At 33.3% G+C, this 21,477-nt stretch overlaps 1 protein-coding gene across 1 annotated transcript; it reads right to left on the bottom strand.

Moving 5' to 3' along the window:
* Positions 1 to 717: 717 nt before the first annotated feature.
* LOC144229822 (uncharacterized) lies at positions 718 to 20,325 on the bottom strand. Its single transcript, XM_077761934.1, has 5 exons — positions 20,269 to 20,325; positions 17,813 to 17,874; positions 4,080 to 4,118; positions 1,419 to 1,574; positions 718 to 773 (listed from the first exon to the last, which is right to left on the bottom strand). Exons 1-5 carry the CDS (start codon positions 20,323 to 20,325, stop codon positions 767 to 769), a joined length of 321 nt encoding a protein of 106 aa, XP_077618060.1. The 3' UTR covers positions 718 to 766.
* Between the last annotated feature and the right edge of the window lie 1,152 nt (positions 20,326 to 21,477).

Here is a 21,477-nt window from a genome sequence, read left to right as displayed (position 1 = left end):
CACAGTAGTAAGTCGTGAGGCTTCTCCTTCCATTGATGGAAGACCTCTTAGCCTTTCTAATATTTCATGAGCTTTTAACCTGTAAAGCTTCACATTTCTCCACATGATAGTTTGAGGTCAGCTATGAGGCTTAGCAGCAGGATATACAGTACCATTGGTTGGTTCCCCGAGGACCGGCAGCACGGACCGCTTCCCCCTGCATCACTCAAGACAGCAAGAGGTAAGCTTCTAAGCATTTTCTTATAAGCACAGTTCATTTTTGGTAAACACTCAGCCCACTGTTCTTGAAAGAAAGGTGTTAGTTCTCTTTATCTGGAAAAGGGTGAGGATGCTTTAACTATATACATCCTATGGATATAAATACTAGTTAATATGAAACCATATTCGGATGCTTATTGAATACTATTAGACAAAACTATAGTGGAAAGTGGAAAAAGTGAGGTATCCCATGTCCACACTGGCTATTTTAATGCTGCTATTAATATTTTTTTAATTCATGAAAATTTTGAAATTCTGGGTTTATACTATGTTTAACGGGATCCTAGGACGACAGTTAAAAGAGGGACTGTGTCAAAAAAAAATTCCAAAAAAACAAAAGGAGTTTCACTGTATTTATGAAAAAAGTGGTACTATCATCACTGTTTCCAATAACTACTTTTCCCAACATACCTCACGCCATAAATGCCAGAGCTTATAGTTGGACTCACACCTTATGATGCCAAAGCTTGAGTTCCTCACCATTACATGTAATGTGGCTTGAAGATAGCTATGAGCTAAACAAAAGCATTGCAATTATTTAGAAGAAACTGAAAAATGATTGGTCAGAAATATCAAGACAGGGTGCTGAAATGGAAACAGGTGCCTAGGAATGGGTAACTTCTTTAAAGGAATGACAGATACTGCAACAATTTTATTGTCCTGGCTCTTCAGGTTTAGGGACCAAATTTCTGGGAGTCTTTGTTCAAATTCATTTATCCAGTCATTTAATTAAGTAAATAATTTGATTAGTACAGGGTTTGGGGGCACCTGGGTGTCTCATCGGTTGAGTATCCAACTTTGGCTCAGGTCATAATCTCATGATAGTCAGGCTCTGTGCCAACAGCTTGGAACCTGGAGCTTGCTTTGGATTCTGTGTCTCCCACTCTCTATGCCCCTTCCTTGCTTGCATTATTTCTCTCTCTCTCAAAAATAAACATCAAAAAACATTTTTAAAAAGTGATAAAAAAAATACACAGATACTGCCTTATGTCACACTTTTCTAGATGCTATGGGTAAGTTGATCAATGATGCAGACATGGGCTCCTGGATTTAATGACATAGAAAAGTGCATGAGTATCCAATAAACACCATTGTCTCAAACTTTTTTGATAAAAAACCAGTGAAATATTTAAATATGCTGAAGAGAGATTTTAACACACCTGGGGAACTGAAGAAAGGCAAGAGTCACTGAAACGAAGAAATCAAGGGGAAAGTGATAAGAGGTGGTGCTGGAGAGGTAGGTAGCGGTGTTCACTTCAAAGCCATCCTTGACAACCATGACTTTTGAATTTGGACCTGAAGACAGTAAACATTTACTGGAGAAAAAAAGAAACTTTAATCAGGAACATAATTTAATAGGAGTTGAACTTTTAAAAGGTCAGTTTAAAATCTTAGAAAATTTGTATGCATGCAAAAATAGATGGGAACAAACCAGTAACAGGTCATAGTATTCATGAGAAATACAATAAGGACTCTGTTTAGGGTGGTGGCAGAGCATGTGGAGAATAATTGAAATGACCGGACTGCAGAATAGATCAAATTACTGTGTTCAAATATAAGCCAGAGAAAGGTGGGGTCTGACACTTGATTAGTCCTCTAAGGCTGCCCTGACAAAGTACCACAAGTTGGGTGGTATAAACAACAGAAATGTATGCCTCACAGTATGGAAGCTAGAAGTCCAAGATCCAGGCGTTGGCAGGATCGATTGCTTCTAAGGGCTGAAAAGGAAGGAGTGTTTCAGCCCTCTCCCCCTGACTTGTAAATGACCATCTTCCTCCAGCACCCATGTCTCTTCCATGGTTTTCCCTCAATGTATATCTCCTCCTCACGTGCCGTGCTTTTTTTAAGGACATAGGTTGCATTGGATTAGGGGTCCACTCTGTATCATCATAACTAACCTCATCGTAACTAAGGACTGCTTCAAAGGATCAGCTCTTCAAATAAGCTCCTACTATGAGGTACTGGGGATTAGGACTGCAACATATGAATTTGGGGGAGAAATAATTTAACCCATAATGGCATGGCATCCCCTCCCCCCCAGAAGAACATGGCTACTGTCTGATGTATTGTAGGTGCTGAGTATTCTAAATCACATGGTTATGAAAACTAGTCCAAAGGGCAAGTATGGGCTTGCAACTGGCCTGGGATATTTATACTTACATATAATAAGTAAGAATAATTTGTGCAGTGTGTGTGTGTGTGTGTGTTTGTGTGTGTGTGCGTGTGAATGAACACATGGGCTTAAGAAAGAGCCAGTATCACCACTATCTTCGTGGTTTTATAAAAAAAAAAAAGCACTGGTGTCTCTTATTACTAGATATTCTGATGATCAGAAATACAAGCATCACCCAGTGATAACATCTTACTCAGTTTTTCCCAGAGTAGAGGGGAAAAAAGACATAAAAAGTAACTTTTGGGGGCTCCTGGCTGACTCCGTCACTAGAGCGTGTGATTCTTGATCACAGGATTGTGAGCTCAAGCCCCACATTGGGTATAGAGATTACTTAAAAGTAAAATCTTTTTTGTTAAGTGCCTTTTGGTGGCATTTATTTCCTTTTGTTCCTCACAAGTTATGGGTGGTGTGGAGAGAGGTAGTTAGCAGTGGGGAAGATCTGAGGAGAATGTAGGCAGTGAAGTAGTTATGGGGAAAGAGAGGGTCAGTCGCTTCAACATATGCTGATTTAAGATTTAGCGGCTACTTCTCTCATCGATGAACCAATCTTTCTGTGCTCTTTCATGACCTGATGTTAGGCAGAAAAGCACTGAACTGCCCACATAAAATTTTGTCCTTGAGAATGATCATTAACAGCTATATTCTTGACCTCATGGCTGCACCTGGCTTGGAAAATTTTTTTCAGAGTTTGTACAAAATTCAATTAATCTAGTTAAAAAGGGAAGAAATTTCAATGTCTTTATCGTCACCACTTCAAGTAAAGAATATTTTTATTTTCAATCCTGAATAGATATCTGCGGGGAAAAATAAGCAAATAAATAAAATTTATTTCTACTGTGGGGAAAAAATTAATTAATTAATTAAAAACCTGTATATCAGCTGCACTGGCTCCTACAATAACCAAATTGATCTACAAAATACTACCTGACTGTCTACTTCAAGATCTGCTCAATTGTTAGCAAGTAATACATTGCAATTTGTTATTAAACAGGAATATGAATGAATGTTATTACATAAAATGTGTTAAACCATAAAGGAAGTAGATAAGCAAGAGTTAAAATTTGTAGGAGGAAATAATGTCATAAGTCAATCAAATTAGAATGAACTTAAAATAGGTACTTATATACCTTTTGTTCCATCATACAAAAGCAGCTGTTTAGCTATCTAAAGTGAATTAGATCCATTTGCTATGAATATTGCCTGTATAACAGTTTTCAACCAATTTAGATTGAAAGAATACTTTTTAAATTATCTTATTAAATTTTTATAAAAATGTTCATAAATATATGACCACTGTTCATATATAGTTTGAGAAGATGAAAATGTATTCACTGGCTACACATAAAATAAAATTTTATTTATAGATATGTATAGATTGATTTCAGAGTAAAAATTTTATGTTATTTTTTATCTTCTGTCACCAATGAAATGATCAAGATGTTTAAACTAAATTTGTGACCTAGTAAATGACAGTAGTTACAGCTGTTTTGTAATAGGAATCATCTTTTGCAACCTTAGATTTATTTTCTGTGTCACCATGAAAATTAATACACTACAAAATAAAATCTATGCCCTTGAACATCTCATGGTGCACCTCTCTGTTAGACCACAGTGCCAGTTTTTTATAATACATTATTTTTTTTCTTACCTGAATTGTCCTGATTTGAAAAGGCTATGTTTGTTAAACCTACAATGAAGAAAGTTGAAATGCTCAGATACATGCTTCAAGCTATAGGTTGTTATTCCTAATGAATCATAGTTAATTGTTGAAATATGTATGTGATTATATTATCACTAATAACGAACATGTACTGAGTTCATATATCCTTGACATTTACAGATCAGTTTCCATGCATAATCTCATTTATAATTATATTGACCCAGTGAAGTTGATACAATTATTATTCCCATTTTACACAGGATAGAAATAAGGAACAGAGAGATTAAGAATGAAGAAATTGATAGGAAGAAGTAAGGAATTTGAGAGAAACAGATAAAACCAGTAACACTAAAACATTTCCTTTCCAGAGATTCAACAGTGAAGACTTCCAACTTTTATTCTATGTTTTGAAAGGACAAAGTATCATGACAGTAGGGTAGTATTTTCAAGAAATTAAGGGAAAAATGAATGGAATAAGGACTCTATCCAGCTAAGCTGTCCTTTAAGTCTCAAAGACATAAAAAACAATGTTGAATATTGAAGAACATTGAAGAATAGCATTATCTTCTTCCTAAGGAATCCAGTTGAGGGTGAATTTCATCCAACCAGAAGATGATTGTGAAAACCTTGGCAAAAAGAATGACATTGATCCTTTTATGTGTTTAATTGTTGAACTGAGACTATAAGAGTGGAGTCATGGGTTAAACAATTATATGTAACCATTATGTAGTCTAACAGAGTAGAAAGCTGCAACTGGAAAACTGGCAGAGAATGGACAGAAAAAGAAGAAATTAGAATAAGATTATTGATTTATGTGTAATAAATGCTAGTTAAAAATATAATATAAAATCAACATAAATGATAACACTTTAAAAAAATGTGAACACAAAGGTAACCCCTAAAATAAAAATACAAACTATCCTAAACAGTAAAAATATTTTTAAAGAATTGAAGGACATATCAAACGGTGAAAGATACCTAGTAAATATAATTCTCATAGTAATTACATTAGACAGTATGTCAGACTTGAGACGAAACAAAACAGGTCAATAAATGTGAATGCACTTTATTTGCCTATAAAAAATACTTTCTCAAATTTATTCATAAAGCAAATTCAACTTTATGTTCTAATCAAAAATCCAATTTAAATTCGTCACTGAAAAAAACTAATAAAAGTAAAGGAATAGACAGGTATTTATCAGTCAGCAAAACATTGAAACAACAGCCTTGACGTCTTAATACCAAAGTAGAATATGAGTCCCAAAGTTTTAACCAAGATAAAGAAGTTAATATTAAAAGGCACATTCCACAATGAAAATAAAACCATTCTGGATATATAGTATCAAATAACATGGAAAACACTTATATAAAAGAAAAAACACAGAAGATACCATTAACGTACCATTTTCAGCATAAGACTAGTGAAGTAGATAAAATTTAGATTAAATTAAATAAGACTGTAGAAAATGTAAGCAACATAATCAATCTTTTGAATATTCATTGACAATATACTCCAGTAGTAAAATACGTTTTATTTCCGTGTGTCTATGGAAAGCTCAAAAAATGATTATATAGGAGCACCTGGGTGGCTCAGTCAGTTGAGCGTCAGACTTTGGCTCGGGTCATGATCTCATGGTTTGTGGGTTTGAGCCCCTCATGGGTTCTCTGTTGACAGCTCAGACCCTGCTTCGGATTCTGCATCTCCCTCTCTCTCTGCGCCTTCCCGCCCCACTTAAATAAATAAACATTAAAATGACTCTATACTAGTACACAATATAAAATCAATAGGTCTCATAATATAGAAATAGAATAAAACTTAATCTGGAAAATAAAATTAAAATTAAATAAAAAGACATTTATTTATTGATTGATGTTTTTTGATGTTTATTTATTTATTTCTGAGTGAGAGAGAGGGATCAGGTGAGGCACAGAGAGAGTGACTGAGACAGAATCCCAGGCAGGCTCCACACTGTCATCAGGGCTCAATCCCATGAACTGTGGGATCATGACCTGCACTGAAATCAAGAGTTGGATGCTAAACCGACAGCCACCCAGGCATCCCAAGTTTTATTTTTAAATTGAAAAATATTGTCCCATTTTAAATATATTTTTAAAATTAATTTAACTGACAATGTTTTTAAGAGGATTTCCTTTAAAATCTACTATTCTATTTGGCTTAAAAATAGATCTAGTAGTGCTGAGCTTACATTGCTGAGCTATCCAATAATAAATGGAACGAGATTCCCAACCCTCTGAGTGAAGCATGCATTCTGAGTTTTGGCACAATTTCTCTCTTGTCTATCATACCCTCACTTTAAACCAAAACTTGTATTTTCTATACCTAAGCCTTCTTGATCATTAACTCATGACACCAAGAGATTTGATTATTCCATTCTGGGCCTGTAGAATAGAATCAGGAAGTGAAAATGAAACTTAGAAAAATTAATTCAATCCAAGGAAGAAGAATGTTTCAAAACTGGAGAGTAATTAATTCTATTAATGTTATTTTTCTGGTAGTTAAGGAGAAATGTCCAAATAAGACTTTCAGAGCTCTGCATACAGGGTTAATAAGCCATGAGCCAAGTTTTCCAGTAGAGACCATGATCAAGAAACAAGAGAAAGATTAAAGAAAAGAAACATTTATATAATTGGTGACAAATAAAATAATAAACTGTCATTATATGGGACAGAAGTAACCCACAGTAAGAAACATAATGCTTATAGTAGCTTTCTTGCTCCCAATGCTGATTATTTTTTAAGATTTGTCTTTATTTTCTTAATTTCTATGTCATGAATTTATATGACTATATAATCATCAAGTAACCTATTGTATTTAAGATATCTCATGAAGAGATTTTTCCAAGATTCTCCAATCCTTCAAAAAAAAGTTAAAGTGTCCATGGTACGCTGACTTTATCTACAAAAAAAGAAAGCTTCAAAATCCCTAGACATCTACCCAGCTGTTTCTAGCTTCTGTTATATTTACACTGATTTATCTAGCATGGCATATAATTAGTTGTTTGGGTTATTGAATAAAGCTTGACTGTACTTGATTATGATTCAGAACACATTATTTATATTGTCATTATGAAGGCAGTTTTGAGCCAAGGTGCGTTTTAAATTTTTTTTTTCTTACTGAGGAAAACATCGAGAAAAAATGGTACATAGCCTTCCCTAAAACACTATAAATTGTTTGCTGTATGCACTTAATGAAAACATTATGTGTTTTTAATTAAAAATAAATGTGCTTAGAGAGTTCTAAAATACCCATATCTGCGTAACAGTATTTGCTACAGAAGTTTTTCACACCCTTTAAGACTAACTCAAAGTCTGTGCTTACGTAAATTTTCCTCTTCAACTTTATTAACAGGAAATAATTCATTTATATTTGTAATGCCTGTGGTATATCTTACAATCCCATATATTTGTAATAGAGGGCACAGTAATATTTGTGGAAGAGCAGAAGGGAGAAACCGGGAGAATAGCTGGCATGGATTCATTCTCCATTAGGACCAAAGTTTTCATATACACCAGCACCTTAGATATTATCATATTTCACACCAAATATAAGGTGATATGCCTGCTCGTTGTTCTCTACCTCAGTGTTCTAGACTGTTTCCCAGAACTCCAGTTGTTGCCTTCTTTTTTGTCTTTCCATCTCTGATAAAGTACTGTCCAATTTCAAAGTAACTGAAGTGAGTTTTATTTTAAGAACAGCAGCAGTTCATATGAACATGACTGATACACTAATGTTTAAGGCAAACCTTCAGCTATAGTTAGCCCAGAAATATAATTTCAGTAGAATATTTTAGAAAAGATATAAACATGAGACCAAATATGCCTTCTAATTTTGCTTCAAGGGTTTCACAAAAAAAAGTCACGGTATAGTTTAGGAGTCATAAAAATCTTTAATTAATATATCAAAGCCTGCTTTCATTTGGGCCAGGGATCTACCTTAGCATGCATGCTAAGCGTTCCCCAATTGCTCATGCAACTACTTGGAGACAGGAGTACTGAGATTAATGGCTTTAATGCGAAGCCTAACAGCTCTTCTAAAGATCGGATGAGGGCTAGCACAAGTATGTGAAGACTCTCTGGAAGCCCTTAACTGCAGCCAACTACTGTGATCAGTTACTTAAGATTTCCCCCTAAGTTCTTTTTTTTTTTTTTTAATAAAACTGGGCTGTTAGAATGTTGGTATCTTCAACTATTCTTGTGTACTTTGGAATGAGACTGGCCCCCATCTTTTTATTGGGAAATCTGATTTAGGTTTTTAGCCACAGTATTATTCTTGTTATATGAGGGAGATAATACTGGCTTCCTAACTGAAATAAAATGTATTTTATGAATTAAAATTAAAAAATATGAGAGGTTTGTTGCTGGAGCATGATTCATGTAAATGTACGATGTGCCTCCTTTCTCAAATTTTGCCATCATAACTGCCTGCTCTTCTTGGATAATATTGATTTCCATCAAAGGCGTCCCTGTAGTGAACAACCTAAGAGCTAAGATCTTGCATGGGGTCCCTTTTTCACACACCTGGATGTGTCCAGAATGCAATGTGTTTTACAAGAATCATGTCAAGATTTTAGTTCATGGGCTGATACTTAGCCCACTTACTTCTACAGATTAGGATGCATCTAAAACTAATTATATCAAATTCCCATCTGTGATACAAAGTGTCTACTACCAAAGTGCAGTATCACTTTCCCCATCTGGGATTAGCCAAAAATTCTTTAATAGTTCAGAAGCAGGGACACTGATATGGGTAGAATCGCCTATGTGATTAAATACTTAAAAACAAAATGACAGGAGATTATAAAGTTGGATACAAAAAGCAAGGAAAATGTGGCGCACCTTCCATTTGGTCACAGTTATTTACAAGCATGAAGAAACATTGGGATTCTTAGAGGGAGCAGAGTTAATGCCCAGGAGAGTCCCCTGATTCATTATTCTACACCACAGACAACAGGTCCTTCTGATTTAACTTTATGCCAATCTTCATATAAACTGCTTTCTCTGAAGAGCAGTGTACGTGTGTTGTAATTCATTTGCTAAAAGGCCAAACAGCGCATCAAGTGGACAAGGAAGCACGTATGGGCTAATTTGGAAGTATATGGTTATTTAAACAAACACGGGGACAAAATACTACCTTTCCTTGACATGTTTCATCTGTAGTGCAAATGAGGAAATGGTCCTCAAGACCAGAAGCTTCTTTTCGTTCTTCAGAGCAAAGTTTCTATATCACCTCTTGTCCACAGAAAATAGCTGCTGTCAAAAGGGATTGACGATTTATAATAATTAACATCATGAAGAATAGACTGCCCTGCTTACTTCTACTCACTGAGCAAAGTATTCAAAGTCACTGAAACTGTTTGAGAGATAATAAGGACTGAAGAACTTGCAGGTGTTACACACAGAGGTAATCAGCAATGCCGTCATTATACCACTCTAATTCCAACCAAAACAATCTCCCAGACAGTTGCAGAGGAACTTAATGGTGACTCACTATAAGGAGGAAGGTTCTTAAGTGCAGCCTTGAGCCATAAACCTTCGGAAGGAAGATTAGTAGGCAATTTTTGGCCTCATAGTTATAACCTTTATGGGTGATTCTACCCGAAATTTGGCTTCTGTCTAGCTATATCTTGGATCCCTTCAAACACCTGTGTGCCTGCGATTTGCTGCGAGGGTGCCATTGCCATTTTCAGGAGAAGAATTATGCCAGCTGCTTTGGAATTGGTAAGGGATCTATTTGAGACAGAAAGAAGCCTAGGAAATGACTGAGAGTGAGAAAGCATACAATCTAGTTTAGGAGTCATGCTTTTCATGTCACATAGATGGGATTTTCTTTCCCAGGGTTGTCTTTTTGAATTCCTCCTTGAAATAGCAGCAATACTGAACTCTGATGAAACAACACCTGTTTCAACCCCAGGGCAGGCTTTTGGGCAGTAATCCTTTTGGATACTGATTCATTCAAGTCTGCTAAATAATTAGTGAGTCAACTTTCCTAGTTGATTTCCATTCCTACGGGTAATGCTAGCTCTTCTCTGACTGGAATTCTTTTATAAGATAATTCCAGCATATAGCTTCTAATAAATGAGATCCCAGTTTAGGAATATGAAATTCCCTTTAAAATTTTTAACATAATATTTAATTTTGAACTTTCTGTATAATTAAGAATAAAAACTCACTCACTTTGTATGCTACAAAGTGTCACTTTTTACATGGAAAAAGTCAAAATATAGATTCTACTGAATCTAGCAATGCATTCTTATGACAGTGTCTACCTTATTTACATGTGTTTTATTATGTTAATATAATCGCTTAAAAAGTTGAAAATGACACATATTTGTTGATTTTCTGTGAACAGTTTAGTACATCAACAACAGCTTTGCCTAAGTAGTACTGTCAATAAACGTGTTCCATGATTTAAATTCAATTACATAATTTTAAATTAAAGCACTTAGAAAATTTGCATATGCTAATATATGAACATTAAGATACACATGTGATCTACAAATGTTCCTATATGTTTTGTCATGTAAATTGATGCTTTTTAAATATTTGACATATATACTACATTTTCAATATATTACAGACTTACAAATAATTTCAACCCTTTAAGTCTTGTGTATTATATATACAAAATTTAAAAGAAAAAACTCAGTTACATTTTTTAGTGTAAATGATAGGCCACAGGCCGATTGTAAGAATGGGGGGATAATAATAATTTTAAAAGAGATGCAACTAAAATATTACATATTTCAACCATGCTGAGAAATCACACAACTGGGGATGGGATATTGACTTTCTAAGCCTCTTGATTCCCTGTATTTCTATTGAAACCCATCGTTCAGAGATCTTCACGGTGTCATTTTTAGAAGATCCAACAGATGACATGCAGCACATCATTGTAAAAACCACATTAAACTATTTTTAATCCACACTGAGGAACATTAGTAATACCTATTCCATAGAAGTATATGCGATGATACAAAATACACTGCAATATCTGAAATAAAGCTTCTTGAGCAATATGTTTTGATTTGTCCAATTTATATTATAATTAGAAACATCATACTGAACTTTTAAATGCTATTCTGAGTCCAGAATAGAGACCCAGAGAGAGACAGAGACAGAGAAAACAAAACCAAATTACAAGACCACTGGGGAAAATTTTTTATAAAACACTCTAGATTTAGACCATGGCTATTTTTGATCAGTGGGTTTCAGAATGGATTTTCTTTATTTACTATTTTTTCTTGTCTATTTTAAATTGTATACAATCACACATACTTCAAGTAAAAATGAAATTTAAATAAAATTGATATATATGATATGAAAGAGAAGATGCTAATCCTTTAGTTATTTTGAAACTATAGAAAATTAATTCTGTGCAATTTTTAATTAAATGTTCTAATCTATGTTACCTTAGCATGTTTTTAGTCTTTGATATTTTTACAGTGTTAAAATGTTGATTACTCAATAGCAATGAATAGTCAGAGTCATCACTATGTGGAAAGAAATCAGGTTTCAATGTCAATTAAACATTTTAAATAAGTCACCTGAAATTATGACTATCAAGTACTGGGCATTGTTTTTTTTCACATATGTTCTCAAAATTACATAATATTACACTGTAATAAATTAAAGCTTATTAAGTCTTGTTAACACAGTATTTTAATTTTGAATATTGCCATCATTATATTCCTACTACTAGTATTTCTTAAAATGAGTATTTCTTTTGAAAGAGAAGGAAATATGTACATATACAAAAGAAGCAATAGAGCTCCCCTAACTGTTCAAATCACACTCAATGAGTTTTCTTTCTCAGGTGTGACCCCTGTGAAAATGATACTGCCATAGCAAACTAAAATACCATTCTAAACTGTATTTGAAACAGAATATAGTTTTTATTAGCAACTGTAGATGTTGGCTGCTGTTTATTTTAAAGGAGGCTGTTCTGAGAATGCCCTGGTGAGGTATCTGGAGAACTATTAGTACTTTCTTGGAGCACAGTAAACAGTCACCTGATGTGGAAGTTAACAAAGCGGTCATCTCCTGGTTCCGGAGGCAGTGTTTATGGAATTCACATCTTGTATATTTATTCTATTACTAATACACAGTAACTTGGCATTGTTTTTATTCAGGATTCTCTAAAGTGTTCTTTACTAAGATAAAAGAAACCATGTTATCTTCGTTTAATGTAGAATATTATTTAAGATAAATAGCTCTTTTATGGGTTTAATTCCATCTAATCTCAGTGATGCTTAACAATTTGTGAAGTATGTGCATCTTTTTTTCTTGCACCATAAAACAAATATATGTGGTGTTTCATATAATAGAAATATTTAATGTAAATTAATTTTTTTAAAAGTTTCTGGTACATAACACAATGGGAAAAAATGAATACATTTAATAAACACCATTGCAATAAGTTTTGATTTGTAAGGATTTATTTTGTACTAAGCCCCAACAATAGTAATGCCACTTAACTTTTGATCAAAAGTGTCTATCCTTATTTTTCATACATTTTAAGTGAATACATTCTTTAGTGTTTTGAGACTTACAGCCACTTGGAGTCTATTCTCAGAGGGTTCAAAATATAAAATTAGACTTCTGTTTTACTTTGATATTTTCTTTTATGGCAGCTATAACAAATAACCTAAGGTGGTTCTCTTCTGTGATAAGGGAATATTAATTCCCAGAAACAGATGTGAATTTCTCAGTTTTCTTGCCAGGTACGATTTGGAAAATACAGTTGCTATTTTTTTCCCCACAATTTCACTTTTGCTCTTCTGACTCAGCACTGGTTACATAGCTCAAAATGGGATATACCTTTGATAAACTATTTGAATAGAACTGTTAGAGGGCACTTTCAAATATTTTTCTTGTTTTTATTTGCTGTTGTGTTTAACTTTTAAGCACCTTTTCAATTGACAATATAATATGTTAGAGACCTTTCTATAAACACTTGCAAATGGTATGGCCAAGCACAAAATTTTAGGGCAACTACAGGGTTTAGACTAAAGAGTCCACACAAAACTGCTCACTCTCTCTCTCTCTCCCTCTCTCTCTCTCCCCCTCTCTTTCTCTCTCTCTCTCTCTTTAATGTTTATTTTTGAGAGAGAGAGAAAGACAGAGAGCATGAGTGGGGTAAGAACAGAGAGAGAGAGAAAGACACAGAATCTGAAGCAGGCTCCAGGCTCTAAGCTGTCAGCCCAGAGCCAGATGCAGGGCTCTAACTGATGAGATCATGACCTGAGCCGAAGTCAGATACCCAACCAACTGAGCCACCCAAGATCCCCAAGCTGCCCTCTTTTCAGACTGCAACTGCATGTTAGAGGGATGGGGTTTACATAGTAGCTACCTTTGTGTTTGACAAGTCACTAGAAAATCTCACAGAATTCATTTAAGGTGATTATATTTGTGGCTACATTACATTTGTGGCTTATCATGAAGAAAGAACCCCACTTGTATTCAGCCAAAGGAAGAAGTGCATAGGGCAGAGTCCAGGACAAGGCTCCAAACATGGGGCTTCCAGTATTCTCAACTCATGGAGTTACATACAAGCTACTTTCCCAGCGTTAATATGTAACAGTACATACTGACTATTGGCCTCAATCACATACTCCCCTGGTGGCTGAATTTTATTCTCTGGCCCCTGCTGAGGTCAGCATAAAACTATTATTCTTCAGTGTATTCTGTAGGCAGAACTGATACCAAGTGGTCCAACACACCCATCATGAAACAATGTTGTTAAACTGTTGTTGGCCAAAGTCCCCAGGCAACAAAGTCACTCCCAATTGAAAGGATATTCGGATTGCCTAAGGACCACCTTGAGAACAAAGGCCAAATCTATCTTAAGATAGAGTTAATTCTTCACTACATAACAAATAACATAACTAGAACTGAAAAAAAAAAAGATATTTAATTGAGCCAATGTGTAATGTAATAATTTTATTATCAATTCTCACATATTTGGTATTTCCAATAATTCCTGTTGCTTAACTCTCAATTAGAGTAAAACTGTGATATAATTCAGGAAACTGCCTTGCATATTGTTGAGACCTTTCACTATGGATTTAAATAGTCCCGATTTTGCATCCCAGGCCAGTTTTTAATTGTGTAATATTTAAAAATCCAGAAAAGAAAATGTTTTCCATTTCTTATTTCCAGAATCAGGCCCTAAATTAAAGAGAAATTCTCATGGGTGCATCCTTCACATCATGCAGGATACTTTCATGAGGATACTTTCCTAGTGATTTTGTCCACAAAGAAAATACAAGAATAGAGCACATAACAAACTTCTCCAATTCTCTTCCCTTCCTCCCTTCTCTATTTCCCCTTTCTTTAAATAGAAAATCCTTCTTCTACATGAACTAGTCGATTAACTAGTGAATGAAACCTATAGATTCTCATCGTCTACTCAATACTCAAAATCAATAAATGAACAACAGACAAGTTTGGGTATATAAAAAAAGGTACATAATCACAAACAACAAAGAACTCCTAAAAAACAAGATAAAGACAAATGATCCTACAGAAATTGGAAAAGACTGTTAACACAAAATGTAAGAAGATATACAAAAATGATGAAACACAAAAAGATGATCAGCTCACTAAAAATTAAAGAAATACAAATTACACTGAGAAAAAATGTAATTTTTGCAAAGTGTATTTCCAGCAACACATATTATTGAATACAATTATTAGCTGGAGATCAGAACTCTGTTTACATTGTCTTCTGATGTATCTCAGGGATTAACATGTTAGTTTGCATATAATAGACACTCATTGAATATTCATTAATGAATGAATGGATTTCAAAGTATAAATCTGAAGTGAATACATTTTGTTTCTGATTAAAACAAATTCACAAGCTGAGATCATTAACTGAACCAACTATAGTGTTGACATTTTTATGAAATTTGAAGAGCTCACCCTGGACATATTGCTGAATGTATGTCCAGCCCAGCCCTATGTGGAAGAAGTAGATTGCAGTAAGTGCCCAGATATAATGAATGCAATTAAGCCACCAGAGCAGCAAAGCTACTTGCAAAACCTAATTATAGTAACTAAAACCTTGCATATATACAGTTATACATTTACATACATACATATCAACCTTGTATCTATTTGCGATTCTCATAATAACATGGTAAAACTCATGGCATAGCTTGGTTCTGCAAACATTGTGAAACAATGAAAAAAATCTACTCAAAAACGTTGAGTAATATAGTCAAGGCCAGACAAACTTAGTTACTAACAAAGGAGCTGGAAGTATAATTCTGTCTTCTGACTCTCAGCCCATTACTCTGCTTCCTCAGTACAAGAAATCTTTCTAATTAGATTTTAGAAAACCCAAATTTATAACCATGCATATAAAACAGCATTGCAAATAATAAAATAGTACAAATATATAATTAAAGTAGAGAAAAAACTAAGTTTGCATCTATCTATCTATCTATCCTTATATATATTTTTTTATCTAGTGCTTTCTAAACAGTAATTTCACACCTAATACATAAGATAGAAAAGGGGAAAAACAACCATGATGGTGGTTTTCCCCTTTCTCTTACTAGGTTATTGCTTTTTAGCTCAGTTTTTTGTTTTTTGTTTTTTGTTTTTTTAACAGCGCTATCAGTCTTTTTCAGAGTAGCAGCATATTGGTGTTGTATATTCCTTCTTGAGATTACCATGTTCTTCTAAATTTTTTTAAAAATAGACTTTGTTCTTTAGAGCCGTTTTAGGTTCATAGCAAAATTGTGCAGAAGGTACAGGGATTTCTCGTATACTCTTGACCCCACACATACTCAGCCTCCCCACCTAGGAACATAAGTCCTAGAGTGGTGTATCTGTTACAACCAATGAACCTATGTTGACACATCATTATCACCCAAAGTCCACTGGTTACATTAAAGCCCATTTTTGGTCTCAGACATTCTACAGGCTTGAGTAAATGTATAATCACATATGTCCACCATTACAGTATCCTACAGAGTTGTTTCATGGCCCTAAAAATCCCCTGTGCCCTACCTTTTCACTTCTCCCAACGCCTCTGGCAACCAGTGTTATTTTTATTGCCTTTCATAAAATGTCACACATAATTGTAATTGTACATTATGTAGCCTTTCCAGATTGGCTTCTTTCATTTAGTAATATGCATTTAGGATTCCTCAATGTCTTTTCATGGCTTGATAACTCGCTTCTTTATAGCACTGAAGAATATTCCAACCATGATCTTTTGGATAATTATTCTTTCAATCTCAGGAGGGCTTTCTAGTCTTTATGCTTTCACTGTATATTAATTTTAATCAAAAAGAAAATAACTGGTAGGGAATAGTGGTTCTATCTCTGTTTTATAACAGAATGGACTTAACATTTGAAAGTTAATGATTTACTGAAGGTTTAGTCAAATAGCTAAACCAACTTAGCATATACTTGATATTCCTGTGGTCTTGAGAATGTTATATTCTCCTAAGTTCTACTCACATTTCTGCGCATAATTTGAATTCCAGATTCCCATAAAACTAAAGTTCTAACACGTATGAAGGTCATCTTTGGTTCTCCCATTGCCATCTGACTAATAAAATCAAATAGCCTTGACTTTTAAGGAAGCAAATATGTGTGCTCATTTCTGTGTGTGTTATTCACCTATTACAAACTGGCCAAATACTTTATCAACATTATTATTATTATTATTATTACTATTTCTATAATTTTCATAATTGTCATGATTATTTGATTACTTTTCTTCCAAAGTCTATCAAACACACAAGCAATATATCATTTTAAACTTTCAAATGCAATCTATTTATCCATATAATATTTGAGGACTATAAGTTGTTCAATTCTTAAATTTTATTTTAATAATCACATAAATTTCTTTTTTAGATTTTGACTCACAATGATATAGTTTGATAGTTTTTGCTCACTTTCTGTAGAATGAACAATAACTTTCTGGGTAAAATTTCATTGAGAACTCATGATTTCATAATATTATTTTTTAAATTTTTTAGCATTTATTTATTACTGAGAAAGAGAGAGATGGAGCATGAGCAGGGAAGGGGCAGAGAGAAGTGGAGACACAGAATGTGAAGCAGACTCCAGGCTCTGAGCTGTCAGCACAGAGCCTGATGTGGGGTTTGAAACTACAAACTGTGAGATCATGACCTGAGCTGAAGTCAGATGCTTAACTGACTGAACCACCCAGGTGCTCCTTATAATACTTATTATTAAGAGTAGTTAAGAATTCTTTAAAAACTGATAATTATTTTTTTCTGTTCCATACATTTAATTTCACTTGCAAGTATTATAAAACAAATATATTACACCAATATAAATATTTGAATTATGTGTGTGATCAGGTTAAGTCAATAAAATATATTAGGGTGGGATATTTCTATATCATAGAATCACCAGAGTAAATGAAATAATTATTAAGAAATTATCTTAATATTCTCAAACCACCTCATTCAAAAGAAATATATTCAAGTTTCAACTTTCAAAAAAAAAAAAAAGTTAGCTCCTGCAATGTAAATTCTCTGTTGAACACAGGCACTAAGGTTGCTAAGGTTTCAAAAGGCAAAAAGTTACAATGTTCATAGGGAAATGTAAGATGAATCTGTCTTTCTCTCAAAGTTAGACAAAAAATATTGAATAAATTTATCTCTATAATGTAGTTACGTTGACAACATAACATATTGCTTATGTTTTACCAGCATGGATTTTCACATTTCAAGATGTTCAGGTTCGATTCAACATCTATTGATTTTATATACTTTGAACAACTCTTTCTCTTCTTAATATCCACTTCCCCTCTCCTCCATTTCTCCTTCCTTTCTCTGTCTTTATCTCTGTCTCTGTCTCTGTCTCTCTCCCAAGACTGCACTGCACCTGTCTTTCAGTTTTACATATGTATCCAGTAATATTATTGATTTTACCTGCTCAGCATAGCTACTATATACCTACAACCTAATAAAAGTGTGTTTATGAATGCAAAATGATTTTATTAAGACATTATGAGGTCATAATATACAAGCATACAAAGAAAAACAAACAAACAAAAATCTATGCTAGAATCAGCTAGAGGGTGTGAAAAGGGCTTAACCAGTCTGAGCTGCTATTGAAATGATCTTTAAAGACATTGGAGATCAAAGTGGAATATCAAATGGTGTTGTTTTGAAGTATGAAGCTACTTTATCTTATAATTTGATCTTAATGTCTAAACTATTTTCCCTTTAAATAAGGGCAAAAATGTAAGTAATAAATAGAGCAATAAAGAATAAGCAAAAATAGGCATCATCTCAAAGAGATATCACTCAGTTTTTAATTCATAATAGCTAAAAGATAAAGTGCCCCCAAATTCCTGGTATTGCTTATTACAAGAAGGGAGATATGTATATTGTTAAAATATGTATCATTGTCTTCCTTTTAAAATACATTCCTAAATTATGTCATAAATTTTTTAAAGATCAAAAATAAAGATTGTTAATCAAAGTAATAGCAAATTGAAAACAGAGATGCTCTTTGCTAAGATTCTTGAGAGAGGCAATTATGTATTAGAAACAAAGCTAATCTGTAGATAAAAACATCTGGCAACAAGTTTATCATAAGTTTATTGAGGACAATTATTTGAAATTTACGACTTGGAAACAAAGCAGATTAATCTTTTGTCTTATAAAATTTTAATGAGTAATACTTTTGGTGATAGTTTAATAAAACTTTCACCGAAAGTAAAAATATTCCCCATATAACAAGCCAGTCATTTAACATAAAGCTACAATTTAGTTAATCCATAGGAATAGGGAAATAAACTATTTAAGTTCTAACTTGATTGGTATAAACATGCTGGAGAATTCAATAGATGTATTAAAGCTCTGTTAAATTTTCTAAATGATCTCAATTAGGTTTTTTTATACTTCTAAAGCACGAAAAGGTAGAGTGAAATCAAAGAGTATGAATAGCACAGGAAAAATTAAATAGTTACTTATTAATTTTGTTCTTGTGTATTTTGTTCCCAAATTTTTCTTTAGAGTATAATTGGGGTTTATGAAGGTTTTGAAATAGGCCAAGGTGAGATGAACAAAATCCTAAAAGGTATTATAAACACAAAGGGAGTGTTTACATATGGGAACTGGTTTGATGATTGTGAGCAGAGAATTTTGTTAAGTAAAAGAAAAAACAAGTTTCATTTATATATTTGACCAGTAGGAAATTATCAAAAGTAGTCTAATGATAGCTTCATTGAAATATTCACACTAATTGTAATTTAAGAATTCATCTAACTTAAGATAACTTAGAGTAGTTGCAAAAATACAAACCTTTGCTCTTTTATTGATTCCAACTGTGGGGCATTTAAAACTATTCATTTGAGGGGTACCTGGGTGGCTCAATCGATCAAACAGTTGACTGGCTCAGGACATGGTCTCATGGTCTGTGAGTTCAAGCCCCGGGTCAGGCTCTGAGCCTGCCTTGGATTCTGTGTCTCCCTCTCTCATTGTGCCCCTCCCCTGCTCATGCTCTGTCTCTCTCTGTCTCAAAAATAAATAAATATTTAAAAAGTATTCATTTGAAATCATTCAATTATGAATACAACAGTGTTACATGGTTATGAAGTATAAATTACCTTAACTTATTAGTTTATCTCATTTAGAAAAATCTACATAAATCATGGAACACTTGGGTGGCACAGTCTCTTAAATGTATGACTTCAGCTCAGATCATGATCTCATCCTTAGTGGGTTCTGGCCCCTCATGGGGCTCTGTGCTGACAGCTCAGAGCCCAGAGCCTGTTCCAGATTCTGTGTCTCCCTCTCTCTCTGTCCCTCCCTGGCTCTCATTGTCTGTCTCTCTCAAAAATAAATAAACATTACACAATTAAAGAAAAAGAAAATTTATAAAAATTAGTTGTTTAGCAGCCACCCTAAATTTAAACATTTAACAAATAAAATATTCTCAGTATTTTAAATAATTTAAAGATTAAGATTAAGCAAACATTTTTAACATGAAATAGAAATGATCACAATCATAGTGTTATTGGTGTTATAGTAAATCTGTTCAATAGATTTTAAGAATCTAATTATACAATTAAGGTTATAAAATAAAGTACCAAAATGTTTTCTTAAAAAAATAAATATTTTTTGGCTTTATTCTGACCAATATTTTAGAATACCTTTGTTAACTGATAATCATATATGTCACAAATATTGTAGCTATTGACATTATCCATTGTAACGATCATTATTAACTGAAAACAGCAATCAATGGCCATGATACTAAGAACAAATCATTATTTACTTAAAATAAGAATGTTAATCTAGTTCATCAAATGAATTTTTATTTACTCATTTTAAGAATAATTTTAACTTATACAACTATGACTTAATGTTTCCAAAATAAAAAGAACTACAATTTCAAAATGTGATTTTAAAAAGTCAATAGTTACATAAAACCTCTAGAACCTCATTGTTTATGTGCATGTGTGTGTGCATATATATACCTATGAAAATAATAATGTGACTAATTCTATCACAATCTGAATCAAGAAATATACATTTTTAAAGTGGATATGTCTATCTTCAATAACAGGTGTGTTTGTGTGTGTATGTATGTATGTATATTAGTATTTATATATGTATATATTTGTTAGTTTCTTCTAGACCTCATTAAACAAGAGTCAAGAATCCCATGCTTTTCCCCTTTGATGTTGCTCATCATTGAAACACATTAATGGTTTTATTTGGTTTGGTCTTTTATGAGCACCTGGATGAATATTGGGAAGCCTGTAAGACTTGCACAGGTACAAACCTGGGTTGAACCAATAGTGCTATTGACCACGTAAAGCAATAATCATAAAATTATTAGATTCATTAATGGTCATAATGAAGAATTGTGTTTTAAAGGTAAACTTATTTAAAAAAGAAACAAAAACTGACATCATGTCCAATTCTAAAAGCAAATCAAAATGTGCAATGTGAGGCTTTTTTATCAAAATACTACCAACACTATGTGATCTCTTATTAATCCTGATAGGACATAGCAGACACAAAGAAAAAAATCTGCATCTGTATAAACTTACATTCTTTCAGCAATATACCACTGATAATTACATCAAAAACCTTATTATTGAAAAAAACATTCAGGGCCTTAGGTTTTCAATTACATGTATCTCCTATGTGAAAATCTCATGTAGTTCTGGTTTTATGTTTTTTTAAATAATAAGAGCAAAAATATATTTTCCCTCGAGTGAGAAATTTCTGTATAGCTAGGACACAGCAGACAAAAATCTGCTTGCTGGTATGTCATAGAAATCCATTTTAAATTATGTGTGATGTATGTTGCTAAGGATTTATGAAGCAGAAAAAAAAAACAAACTTCCAAG

This window comes from Crocuta crocuta, unplaced genomic scaffold (genome assembly GCF_008692635.1).
Source record: "Crocuta crocuta isolate KB4526 unplaced genomic scaffold, BGI_CrCroc_1.0 scaffold517, whole genome shotgun sequence".
Taxonomy (NCBI): domain Eukaryota; kingdom Metazoa; phylum Chordata; class Mammalia; order Carnivora; family Hyaenidae; genus Crocuta; species Crocuta crocuta.
This window is presented reverse-complemented; position numbering and strand designations above follow the sequence as displayed.